Source organism: Empidonax traillii, unplaced genomic scaffold (assembly GCF_003031625.1).
Source record: "Empidonax traillii isolate 1590-97213 ecotype Southwest subspecies unplaced genomic scaffold, ASM303162v1 scaffold296:size1881848, whole genome shotgun sequence".
Lineage (NCBI taxonomy): Eukaryota > Metazoa > Chordata > Aves > Passeriformes > Tyrannidae > Empidonax > Empidonax traillii.
The window spans coordinates 367,909-387,933 of NW_020955489.1; the positions used below are offsets into that span (position 1 = coordinate 367,909).

The 20,025-nt window shown below is 44.4% G+C and overlaps 1 protein-coding gene across 2 annotated transcripts; it reads right to left on the reverse strand.

Moving 5' to 3' along the window:
* Positions 1-1,287: 1,287 nt before the first annotated feature.
* BATF3 (basic leucine zipper ATF-like transcription factor 3) lies at positions 1,288-6,058 on the reverse strand. 2 transcript variants are annotated; one of them, XM_027890761.1, is made up of 3 exons: positions 5,906-6,058; positions 4,424-4,528; positions 1,288-1,916 (listed from the first exon to the last, which is right to left on the reverse strand). In XM_027890761.1, exons 1-3 carry the CDS (start codon positions 6,017-6,019, stop codon positions 1,731-1,733), a joined length of 405 nt encoding a protein of 134 aa, XP_027746562.1. In that variant the 5' UTR covers positions 6,020-6,058; the 3' UTR covers positions 1,288-1,730. The 2 variants fall into 2 exon arrangements, with proteins under 2 accessions (XP_027746562.1, XP_027746563.1); XM_027890762.1 differs by lacking the exon at positions 5,906-6,058 and adding an exon at positions 5,214-5,291.
* Between the last annotated feature and the right edge of the window lie 13,967 nt (positions 6,059-20,025).

Genomic DNA, 20,025 nt, shown 5'->3' on the forward strand with positions numbered 1-20,025 from the left:
ATATAAAAGACCACGCTTTTGTAATGCTCCTGACCTCAACTAGATACTCTCCAGTCTCAGCTCAGTTGCATGTGAGATGCGAGATATTCTCTCTCTGCCTCCATCCTAAGCTATAATGAATTTTTCCAGAGTGACTGTTTTCAATTTCCAACACGCTACTCCTTCTTCATTACATCTCTACTCTGTCCAAATTACACAGTGGCATCCAGGGCCTGAAGGAATGTGGATGTGTGGATGAAGATGCCCAAGCTAGCTTCCTTTCTTAAGGGTGACACAAATTCTTTCGGGAACGACCTAATGAAAAATTTAAAGAAGTCAACAGCTCATGCCTATTATCTTAAGTTTCTAGCCTAAAACAATGGCACAGGAGGTAGAGGTACATCATTTCCCCAGTTCTATCTTGGCAGTGATTAATAATGCACCATTCTACTAAAGAAGCTTAATCAAACAAACAAACAAATCAGATCATGTTTTGCTGATAAACACTGTGATCCTGGCAAGGGGAGAAATTAATCCCAGGAGCTGAACTTTAAAAAATCCAAATGTTGAAGTGAGAGAGTTGGCAAAGAGGAGGAGCTTTTTTATTATCCAAAGGTGCTCTTTAACTGGAAAATACTGTGAGAAAAACAATCTTTGCTGGATCCCAGGCTGCAGCATTCACAATTCTAGAGCTTAACACTAATAAGAATCTTCATAGAAAGCAAACACATTTTTCTGTACATTTCTCACTAATATTATCATACTTCCTTTTTGTAACTAAAAAGAAAAAATTAAAGAAAACATAATGTTTTTCTTGCATGCGGTTATCAAACACCTTCAGTGTGGACACAGAACAAAATGCTTACTGAACTCAATTTGTTCCATCCAGGGTCATAGTTTTCTAGTAGCAATAAGCAAGATGAAGGAAGGATAAAGATATTTGTTCATTTCCAGTGGGTGCATCAAAAGAGTAAATTTTAAAATCCCCAATGTGAAAACCAGCTAACTCTGTTTGCTTTTCTTCCACACAGAGCAGACAATCATCATTAGAAACTGGTCGAGCCATATTTTGGGCTACAAAACACTCCAAGAACTAATGTCAGCAGGGCTGATTTGGGTTATTAAAGAAATAAAGACTAAGAAAACTCTTTTGTTACACACACTTCGAAAGAGGAACCAATGAAGAGGTGACAAGCAAGTAATAGAACAACTGACGAGAAGATTAGCATTGGACTTTGGATTTGACCAGCAAAGAAACAGTAGAGATGTCGTAAAGACATTGATTATTGAAGAAGTTGGAGAACATAATAAAGATGGGACATTGCTTTTATTAACCAAACTTGTTTAGAGATATAAAAAACAGCAGCCAGGACATGATATACATGGATGGCAGGTTACAAAGGGTCACTGGCAGTGGATGTGTGGGAGAAAGGCATCCCAGTCCGAGGTCGGCACTTTTCCCTGTCTACGTTCCATCGCTCGATAGTGGGCTGCACTGCACTTTGACATTTCTGAATGCAAAACCATGGCTTCAGATTCTACCAAATAAGAAGTTGCAGTTTGAACTGTCTTTTTCCCTACTGGTGTTATCCTGAGATTCAGAAGACTATAACACTTCAACGTGGAGAAGAGCTGCATCGTCAAGTCCAGACCTCTTAGATGGAAGAGTTGCACCATGAGTAGGTAGTTCTTTAAAATTCCTGTAAAGGGCACTTTCACACATCACACTGAAGGGTGATTGAGGAGAGCACTCATCTTGGCAGGCAGCTGGCAAGTGCATCAGGCCGTGGTATGGTCACAAAGTTCATGGTGCAGTGCAATAGTGGACAGATCTTTTCATGATCCTTCAGCACTTCACTCAGGTGTTTCATTTCATCTGTTAACTTTCCAATTTCTCTTTTTAAGGAGGTATTTTCTTGCTCAAGAGACTCATATTCCTGGAAGGAGGGGAAAGAAAAAAAACAAACCAACTTAGTCAAAACTCTTCTTTCAGTGCTTCCACCTTGACATAACATTCACATAACTGTGTGGTTTCCTACTACAACATGCAAAATTCTAAGGAAAAACGGACACAACCTGCGTGCTGTAACAGGGCAAGTGCTTTACGACCTGTGCCCTGACCACACTGGGATTCCTCTTGGGGCCCTGAAAACCAGGAAGTGCTGCTGGCCCTCAGGAGTCCCCCAGTAGCCCAGGGCTGCAGGTATGGGTGGCTGTGTCCTCATGGTGGCCTTTTCCAGCCCTGGGCTGGCTGAGCTGGACTCTGCACTGTCAGATCAGAGAAAATGAAAGCATTGACTGCAGATAGGTGCTGGGAAAAACCAATGCCTGGCATTGCTGGTGAGAAAACAGTAGCCCCTGACCTGGGCCAGTGGAGGGAAAAGCCATTTACCCCAGAGCCAGCTGAGATGCCCACCTAGCACAAGGTGTCCAGTGCTCACCTCCAGGCTGGCTTGTAGCCCCCTGCCCAGATGCTGAGAACTCAGAAGCAAGAGGAGGGGAGTGTCATGCCAGCTAGTTGCCAGACTCACTTTGTTGCCACAAGGATAACCACTACCTTGGTTATCCCTGACCTGGGCTGCTTTTACGCTAAGGCTTCTCTGGCAATAAATAAGCTGCTGTTAAATGCAGGGGAGTTTCGAGTTGCTCTGCAGCCTGCATCTGTGACAGATGCAAGGCTGCCATGTCACATTTTTTGATAATAATTTTTTGTCTCAAGTGTTCCTGCTGCTAAGCCTTCTCATCCCAAAGAGAAGAGACCTAGAAGTTCAGAGCCAGCCCACTGAAAACCTGTAAGTGTCTCACTGCTGGCCCAAGGCTCAACACTCACCCACTCAATCTCACCTCCCTGGGAAAGCTTCAGAGCAAACTTCAAAACTTACACATGCCTTAAAAGGCTTGTTTCTCAGGCAGTAGGGAGAGCCTCTCATGCAGTGCTCTTCTGGGCAGCCTGGCACTGCCTCTGCTACCCTTTGCAGCAGAACTTTGGATTCCTTGCCCTCCCTCACACCCCTCCTCTCACATAGCGCAAAACAGGCACAGTCCTCCTAACACACTATTGTAGCCAAACTCCAGCCAAGTTGTCCAACACTGATTCTGGCTCTGCTCATCTCTTGTTGCCCCAAACCCCATGGGGTTGGGTTTTGGAATGTGTTACTCTCCCATTTTTCTGTCCCATTTTCGGGGGTGAGACTTTCAAATTGCTCTTCCTAAGAATGAATGCCTATTCAACCAGATCTGCCTGCACCTGAAAAACATGTGTGCCTGAGAATGAAGATTCCCAGCAGAAGGTAGATGCTCAGGTTGAGGAGGAATATTTGAGAGGCTGCAGGGGACCAGAAATTATTCCAAAAGAGCCAGGGGTTACCCCTTTACAGAAGTACTCTGCACCTGTCTTTCTCAGGCGCTGACTCAGAGGAGATCTGGGAAAAACCAAACCCAAAACTCCCCACATTGTCCCTCTTGGTCTCTCATGACTATTGGTAGATCCTTCCACACTGAGAAAGACAAAAAGCCCATGATGAACCTTCAGAGCTGAACAACAACTCAGCCACAGTTGCAGCAGCAAAACGGACACTTACCCTAAAAACTGACACCCCAAAAGCTGACACTTACCTGGCTACAACAGAAGTATTTTTGCATGAGGCAACATCCAAAACCAGAGGAAAGGGATTTCTGTCCTCCAGTGTTTGCACTGGGGACACAAGAAAGCTGCACTGCATTATGATATTAAGAGTTTCTGGAAGAATCACGTTTTTTGGTGTTTGTTTTTGTTTGTTTGTTTGTGGTTTTGGCGCTTTTTTGTGTGTGTTTTTTTTTTTTTTTTTTAAACATCAAATGTTATTTATCAGTGCATACAAGTACAACAGCTAACTGAGCCAAGCTCTCAAAGTTGCAGGTGTTGAAGCTCTTAAGAAGACTTTTCAACTGGGTATTTCTGGGCACCATGTTGATTAGTGGCTGTGCTAGCACCATAGTTATAGAATTGATTCAAACCAGCACTGCCATTGCATGGTCGTCTCCTCCTCCATCACCTTCTCCCTTTTAAGACAGTAAAGATTTTTCTACTGCCATAGCAAAGGGGGCAAGCTTAACATTAATCCAGAGGAAAATGGGTTTGTTTCAGCACAGAGGAAGCCTGTGATCCCATTCATTGGGTGGTCACAGGAACAGCAAAAGAGGGAGATTGAGGCAAGGGCAGGACCATGTCTCTCTCCCCGGCAGTGTCCCTGATAGCAGAGCTGCACTGTCCAACAGGAACATCAATATCTGGGAGTTCCCAAGCAGGTATCCCCCAGCACACCTGTCTCTGCCTCACACCCACAGCTCTCTGAGCTGAGGTAGCATGAAGACAGGCTCACGCCTGCTTAAGAATTCCCATTTACTGTAAAGTCCCGCACTCAGTACCCGAGCTGTGCTTGCAAAACACCAAGTACCCATTCACCTCGTGAAGTTTATCTGCTTTCTGAGTTTGCTTCTTCCGGCTCCTCTGTGCAGCAACTCGATTTTTTTCTCTCCTCCTTACCTTCCTGTCATCTTCTTCATGACTCTGGAAGACATCAGCCAGAAACACTTTGTTAGTTTTTAAGGTGCATGTGGAGATTCCCTAATTCAGGCGTGCAACCGTTTTTGAGAACGACCAGATACTCTAAACGTCACAGCACCGACCGCCGGCATCCCACTGGTCCCACAGTCACTGCAAAGGACAGAGCATCCCCTGCCCCACTGCACAGGTGGGACCTGAGGTGGAGGGATGGAAGCCGGCAGGGCTGCCCGGGGGATGTCGCAGAGCCCCGCGGGCACACGGCTGCCGCTGATGGGAGAACGTGGGCATTCTCGTCACCCGCAGCGGGGACCTGCCCGGCTGGCAGCACTTGACACCTGCTTCGCCCCAGCACTGCCGACGGGGCGGAGGTGCGAGCAGCGCCGAGGAAAGCGGCAGCTCCCGCTGCCCCCGCGCCTGCTGCCGGCGGGGCAGCCCAGCTCCCTTCCCGGCAGCCCGCGCCCGTGGAAAAGCCTCTGACCGCTCCGTGCCCCGGTGCTGGCAGCTTTCCGCGCACCGCCAGCGGTTCGCCCGCTCTCCCCCCTTGAAGCGCCGGCACGGCGGCCGCCTCCCGGTAAAAGAAGTACCCATGCCCAGGGGCAGCGAGCACCCCCGAGGCGGCGCTGCCCGGCGTGACTCATCCCCATGTGCCCGCCCGCCCGCAGCGCAGAGCCCCTCGGCCCGGCCCTACCTGCTGGCTGCCCTCGGCCGCCGCGCCCCGGGGCAGCGCGCTGGCCCCCGCCGCAGCCGCCGGCACGGCGCACGACATCCCACCGCTGCGGAGCCGCCCGCAGGGCTGCCCCGGCCCGCGGGGGCTGGGATAGAGGGGAGGGGAGGGCAGGGCAGGGAGTAGAAGGACAGGGCGGGCTGGGGCGGGACAGGGCAGGGGACGCACCGCCCCGGCACCTGGCAGCCGGCACCCCCCGGCCCGGGGGCGGAGCTGCCGTCCTGCCGCCCGCATGGCCCTCACATGGCGCCCGCCGGGGGCCGCGCCGCGCCCAAGGAAGAGCGAACCCCGGGACTGCCCGGAGCCCCCGGCCCGCACTGCTCACCCCCGGGCATGAGCCCCCCCGCGACGGCAACAGTGTCCCGTCCCCGGGACCGCCGGGGCTGCTCAGCCCCCGGGAGCCGGGGGAAAGCCCGCACCCCCGGGGCACGGCGCTGCCGGGCAGGAGCTGCCTGTAAATCCCCCGGAGAGCCCCGGCCCTGGGGCCGACGGGCTCGGCGCCCCTCCGGGCAGCCTGGCTCGCTCTTTCGCCTGCAGAAATAAGCTCCCCGCCGTTTCCCTTCTACCCGAGTTTCCTGCCGGCGGCGGTGCCGGGAGGTCAGGCTGCCCCCCCCGGGATCCGGCCGTGCCCCCCGTGTGTCTCTCTCCCGTCTCACCTCCGACCGCTCCTGCCCGCCGCGCCCCTGCGACATCAGCTCTCCAAAGCGGCGAGAGCTCCAGATACGGGACAGCCGGCTCAGCCCGGGGTCACGGGCGTGAGGACACGGCATCCGTGCTGGGATAGAGAGATTTTCACTTTCGCTACTCGCCCTGTTCCTTTAAATAATAAGGAAATGCCACAGACTTCTTGTAAAGGCGAAGCCAGACAGGGACTGCTGAAAACACAGTTGCTGCAGACAAAAATCTCTCTGTTTCGCTGTTCTGTCGAGAGTATTTTAACAAACTTAACAAAGTTTCTTTTACCCTTCTGAACACCTTCCTTGCATTTTAATTACACTGTTACCTTGGCCTTCTGCTCTGGAAGGGGTTGTTTGCATTGACAGATAGTTCAACATCCTTACTCTACTGCAGAAGTATTTGAAACTAATGTGCCCTCCTGGCTGTGCTCAACTCACAGGGGCAAACACACAGCCATATGAAGAGGGTACGTGCCCCCAGACTGCAGGACAGTCAGTCATAAAGCCCCAGGTATCTTAATAAATCAGATACTTCCCTATTTTTCTGGTTTCCTCAGAAGCCTGAGTCATCTAGCTTAGATGAAGATGAGGTTAAAATGTTTGAAAAGTGAGTAAATATAGACTATCCTTTCAGGAAGATCTGGCTAACAGTTCATGCTGAAGATGAGAGAACTGTGCTGCCGGGACTCTAGGAGTCAAACCAAAGTCTGCACTCTTGCCACAGGTTTCCTGGTGGGCTCTGGGACCATCAGGATGACTGAAAGACCTGAGCAGTAGCAAGGACTTCTCCCCAGCTGTTACACCTCAAAGTAGCTTGTGTCTCCATCTTCCAGGCTACCCACAAGTTTGCTTTTGCACTTTCTCAGAGCCCCTCCAATCCCAGAGGAGCTCTGAGAAGCTGTGAGTCTCCCCCACCCTTATGGTCATGGGGACCCCAACTGGGATGGGCACCCTTGCCAAAATACCCTGACCTCAGCTACATCCCCCAAGCTGCACTGGGTCTCCCACGCATCATATAGGATGCTCCCTGGTTTCTTTAGAAGCAGTTTTGCTTCTTTTCTCCTTTCCTCTGTCATCTAACATGCTGAGAGCAGGATGTTCACCAAGGGGGTGCTCATGGAGGTGACAGAAGGTGTGGGTTCAGTGCCATTCTCTAGCTGAGGGGATCCAAACTGGCACCTCCTGGAAGGCAGTCCTAGCCACCAGGCAGTGAGTTATTGGAGGGTGAACTGCTCTCAACTGCTCCTTTGAAACAGTGAAACAATCCAATTTTGCATTAACTACACCTCATGCAATTAAAAAGAAGTGTGGGCACAAGCAGAGACTTAATTGGGACAGTTGCATAAAAAGGAGCAACTGAACTCTTGCTGCCTTTGTAGCTAATGCACAATTGCAATTAGCAGGACTAGAAGCTGGTATTTTCATAAGCTCAGGGAACAGGTATAGTCTTTTGCAATAAAACCCATGAACCATACAGACAAAACACCTCAACAGCCCTTCAGTGTGTTCTGTGGGAAAATAAGCCTATTTCACAGAGAGACCTTAGAACTGACCCCACACAAAGCTCTCGGGCTGTTCTAGGAGCAGTGCTGCCGTGTATGCAGCCAGCAGCTGCAGAATAAGGTTTCCAGGACACCACAAGTATGGGACAAGCCAGGGGACAGTACCCTTGAGCCTGAAGAGTCTGTTCTTGTTCAGAAAAAATGGCAAAGGAAATGACAAGTCAAAATTTGCTTGTGAGAACAAGTTTCTACTTAGTATTAAAGCTATCTCTGGTACATCTGTAGAAATGCCTACACAGTAATTCCAGGTAGTGCAGCAGTAAAGGCAGAGCGTTTCTGTGCAGGAGAGAAAACAAGCCCAGAAAGCAGCCTAGTCAGCTGAGTTTACATTTTATAATGACAGTTGATCAGTGATTTTTTTTTTCTGCACTGAAGCAGCCTACACACACTCACAGACTGGAGTCACTGATCGCAGCGTAGCACAGCGTGGCTCTTCTGGAGAAAGGTACAGATCAGAACTGGGTCTCAGAGTGCTGATAGTGTCCATAGAAGATTTATGGAAGAGGAGCTTCCCTGCACCATTTGTAATCCCCTTTGCTCAGAAATCATACACAGCAAAAGTGTGCTCTAATTTGCAAGTTTTTCTCGGGTGGGGATGGCCCAGCCTCACCAGCAGTAAGCACCTTGCAGACAGCACATACTAACGGACAGCGAGATGTGCCGTCTCACCCCAAAAGGCAGAGAAACGCAAACTCAGTTTGCAAATGTTGCCAAGCATCCATCACCATTGAGCTGTCTTACAAAATTCGAAGGCTATATAAAGAAAAACTACCAGACATTTCTTGATGCAATACTGATTCGCCCCAAGTTAAAAATAAGAAGTTTGGATGTTGTGACATTTCAGTAGAAGCCTGATTAGACACTTGTCTTGCACAATGCTGCCAATTCCTATGAAAAGTTAACTGAAGGACACGAGGCTACTGGAATGGGAAAAAATGAAGTGTTTTGTGTATTTCTGCCCGTGGGAAGAACAGATCCCAGGCACAGCTAGCTGCACGCATCACTGCCTGTAGAAAATTTTAATAACCATTTAAAACCCACTTGAACATTCAATTTTTGAGTTTAGCTCATCACAGAACTTGCATTTAAAGGAAGTCCTCCAACACCTTCTCGTGCTGCTTGGCCAAAGAAGCCATAAAGAGATTTTTAAAGTCATAGTTTTAGAATCTTGTTTCTTTCTTTACACTATTCATTTGGCCAGTGTTTCCATATGCATTTTTCTTTTTCCACTCAGGCATAGTTGAAACAAAGGCCATGGAACAAAGCCTGACTGCTGTAGCTTAGGGCATCCATTCCCACTTACTTCAAATCCTGCACAGACCGACTATCCCGCAATCTCTTAACATGAACACACACTGTAGTGTGAATCCATTAATTCACTTATGAAGTCTTAATCCACAGTGCTCTCTCTCTGCATTTTGTAAGGCATTTGTCCTACCTCGGCCATTTTTCATGGGACCCCTTCAAAGAGATGCACCTATTTTCTGTACTTACCTATTATTCGCAAAGAAGAGCAGACAATCTTCCTATTAACAGAGAAAATGTTCAAATACTATAATGGTAGCCATGCAAAATCTTGCAGGGCTCACTTTATCTGGGAACAGTCAAAGGGTATCGGTGGATCTTGGTGAAGAAAGCCATGGTGGGGATTTTCAATGCCACACGGAGCACAGGCACTCACAGCAGCTAAAATAGCAAGCTGCTGTGTGAAAAGCCGTCTCAGTCACACGCTCCACAGCTTTGCAGCTCCAGTCCCTCTCACATCCTGTCCTCTCTTACATTTGATGCTTTGTAGCCCTGAGATTAATAACAGTTGTGAGTTCAAAGGCAGTAAATGAACTACTTCAGTTACTCAAGCCAAAACCTAACTCAGATGTGTTCTGAAGTACGCTCACTGCTCAGTCACCATCTATTCCAGGATTAGAACTGACATGATCTGAAACTTTGATCTTCCTCAATTGATTTTATTTACTTCATATAAAAACACAATTTGTATTTACAAGAATGACTGGAAAAATATTTACATATGATTACATATACAAAGTCTCGGTTGAGCTGCTCACCTTTACAAAATAAATGATGCTAAAATCTGTCACGTTCTATTGAGAATTTTCAGTCTCTAAAACGTTAGGCTGGACCTATCCTCTTACCACGGTATATGTCATTAATAAAGCATCTAGAAACCCCCTCCACTTACCGTGGAAGGAATGTTAAATATCAGACATCAGTATTTACTGCAAGCACGTGAAACTATAAACCAGAAAAGGCTATAAATAGTTAAGGCACAATGCTCAATCTAGTAATACTGTGCAATCCTCTAGGTACTAATGGGTAAAGAAAACAAAAGTGAGCAAGCTGAACTGAATACCATTTACTGGTATCCTGTACTTTAGAGTTTAGTCAAACATCAGATATGCGTACACGACCCAAGTCAAGATCCTGTAATGTGTAGAAATACTGTCCAGGAAACCCCCAGACTGCATAACTGGATTACGTGAAATGAAACATCAGACCCTAAGATGTTGATGGTCAAATTTGTATTTAGAAGAGCACACTGCAAGTAAATACATATAATTACTAAAAATCCAAGTTTAAACAAACATGGCTATAAATAAGTCTATATAACCTATATTGAGGAAAGGCAGAATAGCAGGGACCAACGTCACATTTGAGCATGGATTTTCTAAAAACTCTAATATCCTATCAAATCTGGTGTTTTCAATACGGTCCAGTGTGAATTCATCTATTAAAATAAAAGCCACATGACTCAGTAATGAATGAAGGTGCATTAGGAGAACTAGACATTCTCCAACCTCTTTAGAGGCATGCTGAATGTAAATGAGCATTCAGTGGTTTCCTAAAGGCTGCCCACATACATAAAGCATGCACATGAACTCTGAGAAGCGCAAGGACTCGAGCTAAGTGCTGCAACATAAGAGCAAAAAAAAGGGAGGTAAAAGGCAAACACACTTGCTTAATATTGGATGCTACTGGTATGCATCGGTTTTCATGTACAATCAGCATGACAGTAAAAAGACAAATATTGAAGGATACAAAACACAAAGGAGTGAGATTAATTAAGGAAGCTCCCATACACAGCACTGAGAGGAGACAAGTTTTAAGAGAAACGATGGAGCAAATGAAACAAGAGATTCCAAACTGAAAATACGAAATGAGAAATTCATAAGCGGAGAGTAATCTCCCTCCGTCGAAGCGGGTAGCGCTTTCTTTCCAGTGAATCTGCAGCTTTCCTTCTTTTTAGTAAAACATAAGGATTTTTACTGGTGTCAGTGTCTGTTGGTGTGACTTCTCCTGGTGGTACAAAATTTTGGACATTATTTTCCTCCTTTGCCTTGCTACCAGCAAAGATTTCTTGCCGCAGCTTGCAGAGTTCCAAGGTTGGTTGCCAAGTTAACACTTGGGAAAGACCTTCAGCTCTTTCTGTGAGTTCTGGAAGAGACTGCAAAAACAAACCGAAGTATCTCAAGTTACATGGGAACAGTGACAGTTACAATGAATGAAGTACGGTAATTAGATTCTGACAGGCAGAAAAGCTACTGTGTTTGCAGAGATGATCCTTAGTGACACCTTGGAGTTTTGATGTTTTGATTTTTTTAATTTTTGTAGATTTTAGAAGTAGTTATGTAGATTTTAGAGTATCAGCAATATTATTCCTTTACCCTTAACACACCAGCTCAAACCCCTGTTACCCATTCCCATATCAATTCCCTAAATTCCTTAGCCTGTTTAGTCTCTTTTTCAAGGCAGAACATCCTAACCCTGTGCAAGAAGATATAGACATAGACCCAACAACCTTCAGGCCTAGAGTTCTGGAAGGCCTCCAAGGACATTACGTGCTCTGAGGAAGATGAAGATGAAGAAGAGGGGGTCCCAAAACGCCCCCAGACTCAATTTCCAAGAGGCGTGGCAGGGGCAGAACCTGGGTGGTGGCAGGACAGGGATTGGGCGAAAATCATTATAAAACTGTGAACATCTCGATTTCGGGAGTGCGCGCGCGCGCTGGGGTATTCCAGAAAGCCTGGCAGTTCATTAAAACCTTTGTATCCTTATCTTATCTCCTACCTAATTTGGCTTGGAGTCTTTTTCCTCACAGCCATTTAGGCAACATTAGGATGGTGGGTGAAGGTTGGGAATGCAGACCTACCACCCCAGTGGTGACAACAGAGGCCATGCAAAGAGTATGCCAAGGTTAAGTGTTCCCTCATGACATCTCTAAGATGGGTAAGTGTCACAGGAACACCACAGCTGATGCCTAAGCAGGTACTGAAGTAACAAACGCCACATTCTATATGATGTCGTACAGGTCTTCAAAAGATATGTTATCTTTCAGATGCTGCAGCTTCCAAAATCTCTGCAAAAAGTATTTCCTATACTCACAGTGTAATCCTCCTTACTACCACATGACGGAGAATGCTTTATAGACAACTTCAGCAGTTGTACCTGCTTCAGAAGTACACATACAGGCTTTTTTGTACAAAACTATCATGAGGATGAGTTAGAAAGCCTGTTTTGTGACATATTACCAGATCAAGACAATAAAAACGTGTCCTCTTGGAGTGCACAGAGATCTCACCTTCATTGCTGCGCTGATCTGTTTGGACACCATTTCTGCCACCTGCTTCAGATCTGCGATGTGAGCATCTACAGAAAGACATAAAGCCCAAATCACCTTCTGAAACGTAACCCCCTCCCCCACTACTTGCTATCAGAAACTGGACAGAGAAGCAGTAGAGTCTCCGTATAAAACTTAAACCTGCAGCACTGAGAATGACAACTGGTATGCTTTGTCTTACTGGTATTATTCTTTATCACTCAAAATGCAGTACTGTCTAGCACTCCCAACTATAATAAGTCACAGAGTTCTTCCGTAGAAAACCTACAGGTTATGCAAAACATGAGACACAAAGCCAGTATTTGACATAAAGGAAGAGAACACTTGTAAAATAATAAATAGTTATAAGAAAAGACTACTTTTCAACATTTTCAAGCTCACATTTTATTTGATAAAAACCACACAAAAGAAGGAGAATAAACACAACTGTGGAGAAAGTGAGATAAAGGAAATCCTTTTAAGGAAGGGAAATAAATAATCTTATGTCTCCAGCAAGATGGCTTCTACAATAAAGGCTACTTTTTTTCTTCTGGTTTAACTTACTAAGCATTAACACCAAAAAGAACCAAGCATAAACAACACAAAATGCATTAATTCTGTTGTGCTAATTAGGAAGGAAAGTGAAGGGGAAGGGGAAAGAAGCTTTCAGGAACACTAAAGCAAGCAGCAGGTGCAGAACACTGGGAGGAATACGGCATATATTTGATTGCAGTAGCAATATGACAAGATCATCAACACAATAATTCTTTATTCAAGAGTTAAACTCTAAGCTATTATAGAACTGTTGGGTATGTTCACACATGGGTATCCACAAAACTTCAAATGAGCAGACCAGTGTGCTTCTGGGAACTAAGCAGCCTCATCTCCACTCCTATTACTTTTCTGTAAGGTTTTAGTGCCTGCAGTAGGACACAGTGATAGAGGGTGCACACACCCCTAAACCTGTCAGGGTTAAACACAGCATTCTGCTCTGAAGTCAGTCTCTCTGCTGCTGCTGGAGATAATTTAAGTCAGTCAGTGTATTCTAGCACAGTGTTATGGTGGCTCCCTGCTGAAAGGTGGTGAGCAGCGAGAGACAAGTGTTGGCTAAATTGTCAACATGTCCAACGTGCTGATCAGACATGGTTTAGGAAAACATAACCCATATATGAACACAAGTACTAAAATGTACCATCATTCAGAGTTTAGAAGAATAAACAGTCCAACAGCAGCCTCACAAAACACACCACATAGGCCTACGGCTATATCCGTAATGAAGCACTCTTACATTAGAGTGATGGGATGAGAAGACTGGTGACGCTATGCAATGGCAAGAAAGGAGTTAAGTAAAACTAGAAACAATTATTTGCATTATTATACAGAAAGGCTGGCACACAGTTAAATGAAATTTGCCTGTAGAAGTTCAGTTTGACATAGATGGCATTATATTCCTCAGTGTTCAAGGCTTTCCAAAACATAGGGAAATGAAAAAAGGAAATGAAAGGCACTGAGTAATCTAAACATTTTTGGTTTCTGGCCACTGTACTTGCTAAACTGGGATACATAAACTTCCCAAAGACTACCTAATATTAAAATTCAGCACAAACTCTATGCTATCTTTGCTACAACTTTGCTGTTACCAAACATAAAAAGACAATACCATAGTGCAAACTGCTACTAACTTTCAAGAAGTAGTTGATTCACATCAGAAAAGCACAGATCTTGGAACCAAGATATGAAGTGACACTCTTTATTGCTGCTACTAGCTGCTTTGCTGCACAGGCTGGCATTTCTGGAAGCAATGTCTCCCGATTACAAAGAGGAAATGATGCTTAGAATGAAGTTAAATCAGCAGGGTGAGAATTGTAAGATTAAGCTCAGCTTCTCAAGCTTTTGGCACCACTGCTTATTGCACCAGCTTTACATCGTGGCAGTAATCCATAGCGAGGGTTCTGTAACCAAGCTTTTCAACTTAGAACTGCACTGGTGAATTCTGTCATTTTTCCACACTTAAGAAGAGGCAACACAAAACTTTCCATTTCTTAAGGCCAGCCTCCAGAAAGCACATCCCAATCACCCACTGCCAAATCCGCCACCTTGTTCCAAAGACTTTGCACAAGGCATCTTTCACAAGCATGCAGCAAACTTAAGATGCTGTTTGCAGTTTTGTGCCTTCATCAACCCTTTCAAGTGACACAGGCAGGATAAAATCTGTGTCCTACTTTGCAAGTTACCCCTACTTTGCAAGTGATGTCAACACTGCCATCACTGAGTACTACAAAACAGCTTTCAATTCCCTGAAGAAACTGACTGATTAGGAAGAGAGATTGAAGCATTTCTAGTACTCATGTAAGAGGAACACAAGAATGGCCAAAGTATAATGTCAGTGATGCAACTAGATCCCCATCTGGCCTCCACCAGCAGTGAAGGAAAGAAATAAGGAAAACAACTGGACGTGGCTCTGTGACAATTCCTACCCAACATACACACACAGAGTGGCCAGTTTTTGCCTTTAAGTACAGTGTCCCACTGCAGACTGCACTTAGAACAAGAGAAATGGACACAAGAAAACTGAGGCAGCAATACACTCATTTATGAGAAACTTGTAACTATTTTAGTTAATTATTTAAACAATAATTTAAAACAAGTTTAAAGGAAGAAAACTTAGACATTTACAGCTAGCCAGTAAGTAGGCAGTGTTTCCTCAGTACAGCTGCCATCCCCATGAAACCTTTACCTTGAGAAGGCTGAGATCTTATCTCTTCCGGTGTTACCACGGGCTTGTAGAGCTTCTGCATATTCAAAAAAAGGGAAAAAAATCTTAAATACCCTCTTGCTTTAACAGATACCTAATATACACACAGCAGTCAGCCCAATGGAGACCATGGGTGGAATTATTTACATCAAAAATATATTGCAGGTTCAGTTACTGAAAACAGTACTCTGGTTAACACAGTTACATTCACTGTAAACACATCTCCAGACTCTACTTTAGTTTGCAGAATTCTAATTATTAAAGCAGAACTGAAATCCAAGCATTTTAGAGGAAGCATTGCCACCTGCTGCATGACTGAGGAACAAGAGCTGCTCTGGCTTCTAAGGGGCCATTCACAAAAACAGCGTGCTTTCACAGAGGCACAAACTCCAACAAAGGGGGCATTAAGACAAAAAGCTAAGAAAAAAGAAAACTACTTAAATGACTTCATTCTAGCCCAGCAATTACTTATGCTAAAGTAAGAACACTGGGCTTCACAAACTGTGACTCTTGTGACTTGACAGCAGTTAACTGAGACATGAAGTAAACTAATAATAAATGAACACAACTAATATTTAGCTATATTAAAGGTGAAATTAGAACTAACTAACAGGGAAGAAGGAAAAAAAAACCCCAAAGATGTAGGAACATAAGTTATATACTCAGCAAGTTAGTATTCCCCAGTTCAGGAGCTGTCCCTCAACCTTCTTCAAGCAAAAACAAGTCGGAGGAAAGCTAACTATTCCTCCCTGTAGTTCTGCCAGAGAAATTTTTTCACAGTCCACATATCTTCTCAGCAGAAGAACAAACACTGCTTGCATTAGCCTCAAACACTACAGAACATATTGACTGAAAAGCCACAGGGTGACCTCTTGCTTTAGCAATTACAGAGAGATCACCACAATAAATTACTAGTTCTCTCCAGATAAACCATGTCTTCATAGTTGCTCTTTATGCCTCAGAAAACACACACCACAGGGTTAGCTAGGGTCAAGAAAGAACACAAAACACCCTCAACCAAAAGCAAAGAAATCACTAGTGCCTTCACAGAAGTAGCTCTGAGAGGAAAAAAAAAAAAAGACAGTTTACAGAGATAGACTAAACTTTCTCTATTTCTATACATACTTACAGAGGTAAACTAAACTTTCTATATTTTGCAGTCACTTTTAATTGAAATAATCTAGCTGTAGAGTGATGTAAACTTTGAAGAAATCAGCAAGAGCAAAGAGGAAGCATGAGAGGCATTCTAAAAAACCAATCCACTGTGGGAATCAAGCAGCATATAGCTTCCCTTTTCCAGGAAGGTTAAAAGGCCTTGCTAAATCTTGATGTTCTATAATAGCATGTTTTATTTTAGCTGACTTTGTTTGTTTTACACACTTGATCTGACGACAAAGAGAGATTTTCTAACATATATTGCCTTTTATGATATTTTGGGTTTAAGACGAATATGTACCTATGCCCTTTTCCTTACTGTAAATCATCTCTGCCTGGCTAACTAGAGATTTAATGTTTGTCTGTTTTAGTCCTCAGAAATGCAATGCAGGCTCTTAAACAACTTTTGAAAAGTATCCTTGTCTTCTTTAGCAAAGAATAACTGAAGTTGGAAAGAGCCTCTAAACACTCTAGAAACTAAAGTAGGGCCAACTAGTGCAGGTTGCTCAGAGCCTGAATCTCTCCAAGGATGAAGATTCCAGTTTCACTGGGCAACTTGTGCCAGTGTTTGCCTCTCCATCCCCTTTTTTTTTTTTTCCAAAGGAATCCTAATTAATCGGGAGGTAAGCCAATGGTAAGCCTAACGTAACTGCAGGGAAGAAATCTAGCAACCAAGGACATGACTGGGTTGTTTATTGCCAGTAATTACTTTACACTGAGTGTCAAAAACCCCACAGCAATTACTGCACTTATTCATTCATCCTCATTGCTCTTTTTTTCCTTTCAGGAAAGTAGCAGTTACAGTGTAGCCCAAAAAAAGTGCTTAGGAAGACACAAACATTCTTTTTAACCACCATATACTGTGCACGATACTATTTATCTGTGTGTAGTCTAACATTGAGCACTTCAACCAGCCTTTGGGCAAGGACTTCAGAAACACGTGACAACAGGTGCACACTGGCTTGTAAATCATGAGGCACCAGATTGAAACAATCTGCTTAAGTAACTCGCTGAACTGTGCCACAGACCCAATTCACTCACAGTCACAATGCTTTGTAGTAATCCTCATTTTACTGAAGAACCAATTAATGCGACAAAACCATTTAATTATATGACCATTTAATTATATGACAAAGCAACCACGGGAAGGAGCTTAAAGATCAGTATTAGACGATTTATTTCTTCGAGTTACACGTGGTCAGCAGCTACTATATGCAAAGTTTTTCTGAAAACCTTAGGTTACTCACCAACATCTCTTGCTCAGCTTTCATGGTTTGGATAGCATGCACCAGTATCTTTTTAGGCCACTGTTTACGCTTTATTGCTGTCTCTACTATTAGTTCATCAAACTGATCTTCGAGAATTTTAACGTCGGAACCTAAAAATGACAAACACACGAAGCTCAAAGCTGTTGCAGGAGTTCTCTGACAATTTTTTTTGGAGACTAATTAGTAGGAAAAAAAATTATATCTGAAATAAAAAAATCATGCATTATTATCAACAAAGAGACACCTATCTGTCTTGAATCTCCTTGTTAAGGCAATACAAAAACTGGAGCATAACTTGATGCTGGCCAGTTATTTTGAAGTAAATGAGCTAGGGGCATGAAGGGAGAATACCATCTGGGAAAAAAAAATGTATTTCTCTATGAACTCTGAATCTATGAAGAAAGTCTTAAAAAAGAAATAGCTGTCTTTTGAGGTCACAAATTTTTCAACTGAAGAAAAGCAGTGCAAGATGCAGCAAGAAAAGCGGTTTATCTGTATGACCTACAAGCATTAAACAAACCCCAACTGTACAAGCAGAAGTCTGACTATTTTTATACCACACAGAGCACAAATATGCAGTTTAACATGACAAAATACAATGTCACCATAATGAAATACACTTCCTGGAAATACTCTGCATCCTGACAACATCTACAATTACAAGTCACAACAAATTTGCAAAATATAAACATGCCTGCTTTGAACACCTGAAGCCCAAGAGAACATGCTGGAACTTACCTTTCACAGCTCTTTTTTCCAATGTCAGGGTCAGACTAAATACCTAAAACATATTTTCAGCTGTAAACTGGTGTTTTTATTACTGCTACTGTACTAAGGGGACTTAACTTCCTCAAGATTGCAAATTAAACTTAACAATTTTAAAAGCTTAAGATACTATTTTAAAACTGGTCTCAAAATTTAGACAAGTAAACACCTGCACTTTCCTGACATCACACACCATTGTTACAAATTGCAAAAAAATAAGTTATAGAACAAAGCAGAATGAACTACTCAATCTTATATTCTAGCCGTGTGTAACTGAAAGGTTGTGTACATTTCTATATTCTTTCATCTGCACGCTCCTAGAATTTTTCTCCCCCAGTGGAAATTTGAAAAGTTGACAATACTCTTTTTTTTTATTTTATTTTTTAATTTAATTTTGCAAATGCCTTAGCCTTTAAATTCACTGTTCCCACTAATGAGTTGAGTATAACTTACAAGCCATGAAACGTCTTCAATCTAGTAGTGAAGGATAGATTTTGAGCACCCTCTTGGGGTCACTGTGCAGAATCAGGTTGTTGCAAACCTCAGAAAGGCAAAATCAAGGTTTTAAGAGTTTGTGGGATTGTTTTGGTTGTCTGTTTAAGGATGAAATAATTTAATTACAGATAGGAAAGACTTGAGCCACTGGCCAACACGGAAGGCACAAAATGTCAGATCTCTTGGTGATTCAAACTGCATCAGAGATAGGCACACAAGTAAATTTTTGTCAAATTAAAAAGCACAATATAGTCCTTACACCTGCTTTAAGCCAGCTGCGGGCAGATGACAGTACCTCAGTTTAGCATTTTGTATCGCGAGACCAGTGCATTTTTGACCTTGTAGTCAAAGGAGTTGGAGTTTTATCATTCCAGAACTACAACTGCAGAAGCTTCATAGAATCAGAGAATGGGTTGGAAGGGACTTTTAACGGTGATCTAGTCCAAGCCCCTTACAATGAGCAGGGACATCTTCAACTAGATCGGGTTGGTCAGAGCCCAGGTTCGCTCAAAGTGTCCTCACCAAAAACCAGTTCAAGGAGCTCTTTCTCCATAGTTAGTTCACTATATCTGTATTTTTAGCTTTGTGTAACTGTAAAAAGCACCACGTTGCAGGCAAAGGGAATCTCACACCAACATGGGTGAGCAAATGAACCACACTGAAACTCTGTTTAGACAGCAGACTACCAAGAATCTCCACTATTATTCAAAAGATAGTCATTACACACACACTGCATACATTACATGTTTATATATTATTATACACCAATAATTTTCAACACTTAATTTGTATATTAAATAGCAGCAACAGTTACAATCTCCTAGGGTCCCTTGATAGGAAGGTATCTTGGTCACTGCCCCCCACACTCGGGGCTGGAAGGGCCCTCAGGAGGTGACTCAAACCTCCTGTTCGCAGTAGGATCCACACCCAGTTCAAACCAGGTTGCTCAGAACACTTTTGCCCAGATGATTTCTGGAAGCCTTCTCTGCTGGAGAACACACAACCTCCCTGAGCAGGCTTTCCGAACGCCCAGTCATCCCAGTAGCGGATTTTTACTTCCGCACATCAAGTCAGAACCTCCCCTTTCAGCCTGAACCTTTGCCTCTGCGCAAAACCAAACCGAACCAAAACAAACCCGCCCGCCCGGCAGGAAATCAATGGAAACCAGCGCGTACCGCTCGGCGGGCTGGGCTCATCCGTGGCCTCCTCCCAGGGCTGCCCATTGATGGTCACGTTCTCCCGCAGCGCCGTCTCGAAGTTCTGCAAGACACGGGCTGGAATGCATCCCTCCATCGGGAAGGCGGGAAGGGCCCCTCCTGCCTCACCGCCCTGCCCGGGGGCCACCTCGGGGCGAAGCGTCCCCCGCCCCGCTGGCCGAGGTCCGGCCCCGGGGCCGCTCCGTGCAGGCCCCGGCCGAGCCCGCGCCCCGCTCACCCAGACCGCGTCTCCCTCGGTGGCGTCCCCGCCGGGCTGTCCCTCCATCACGG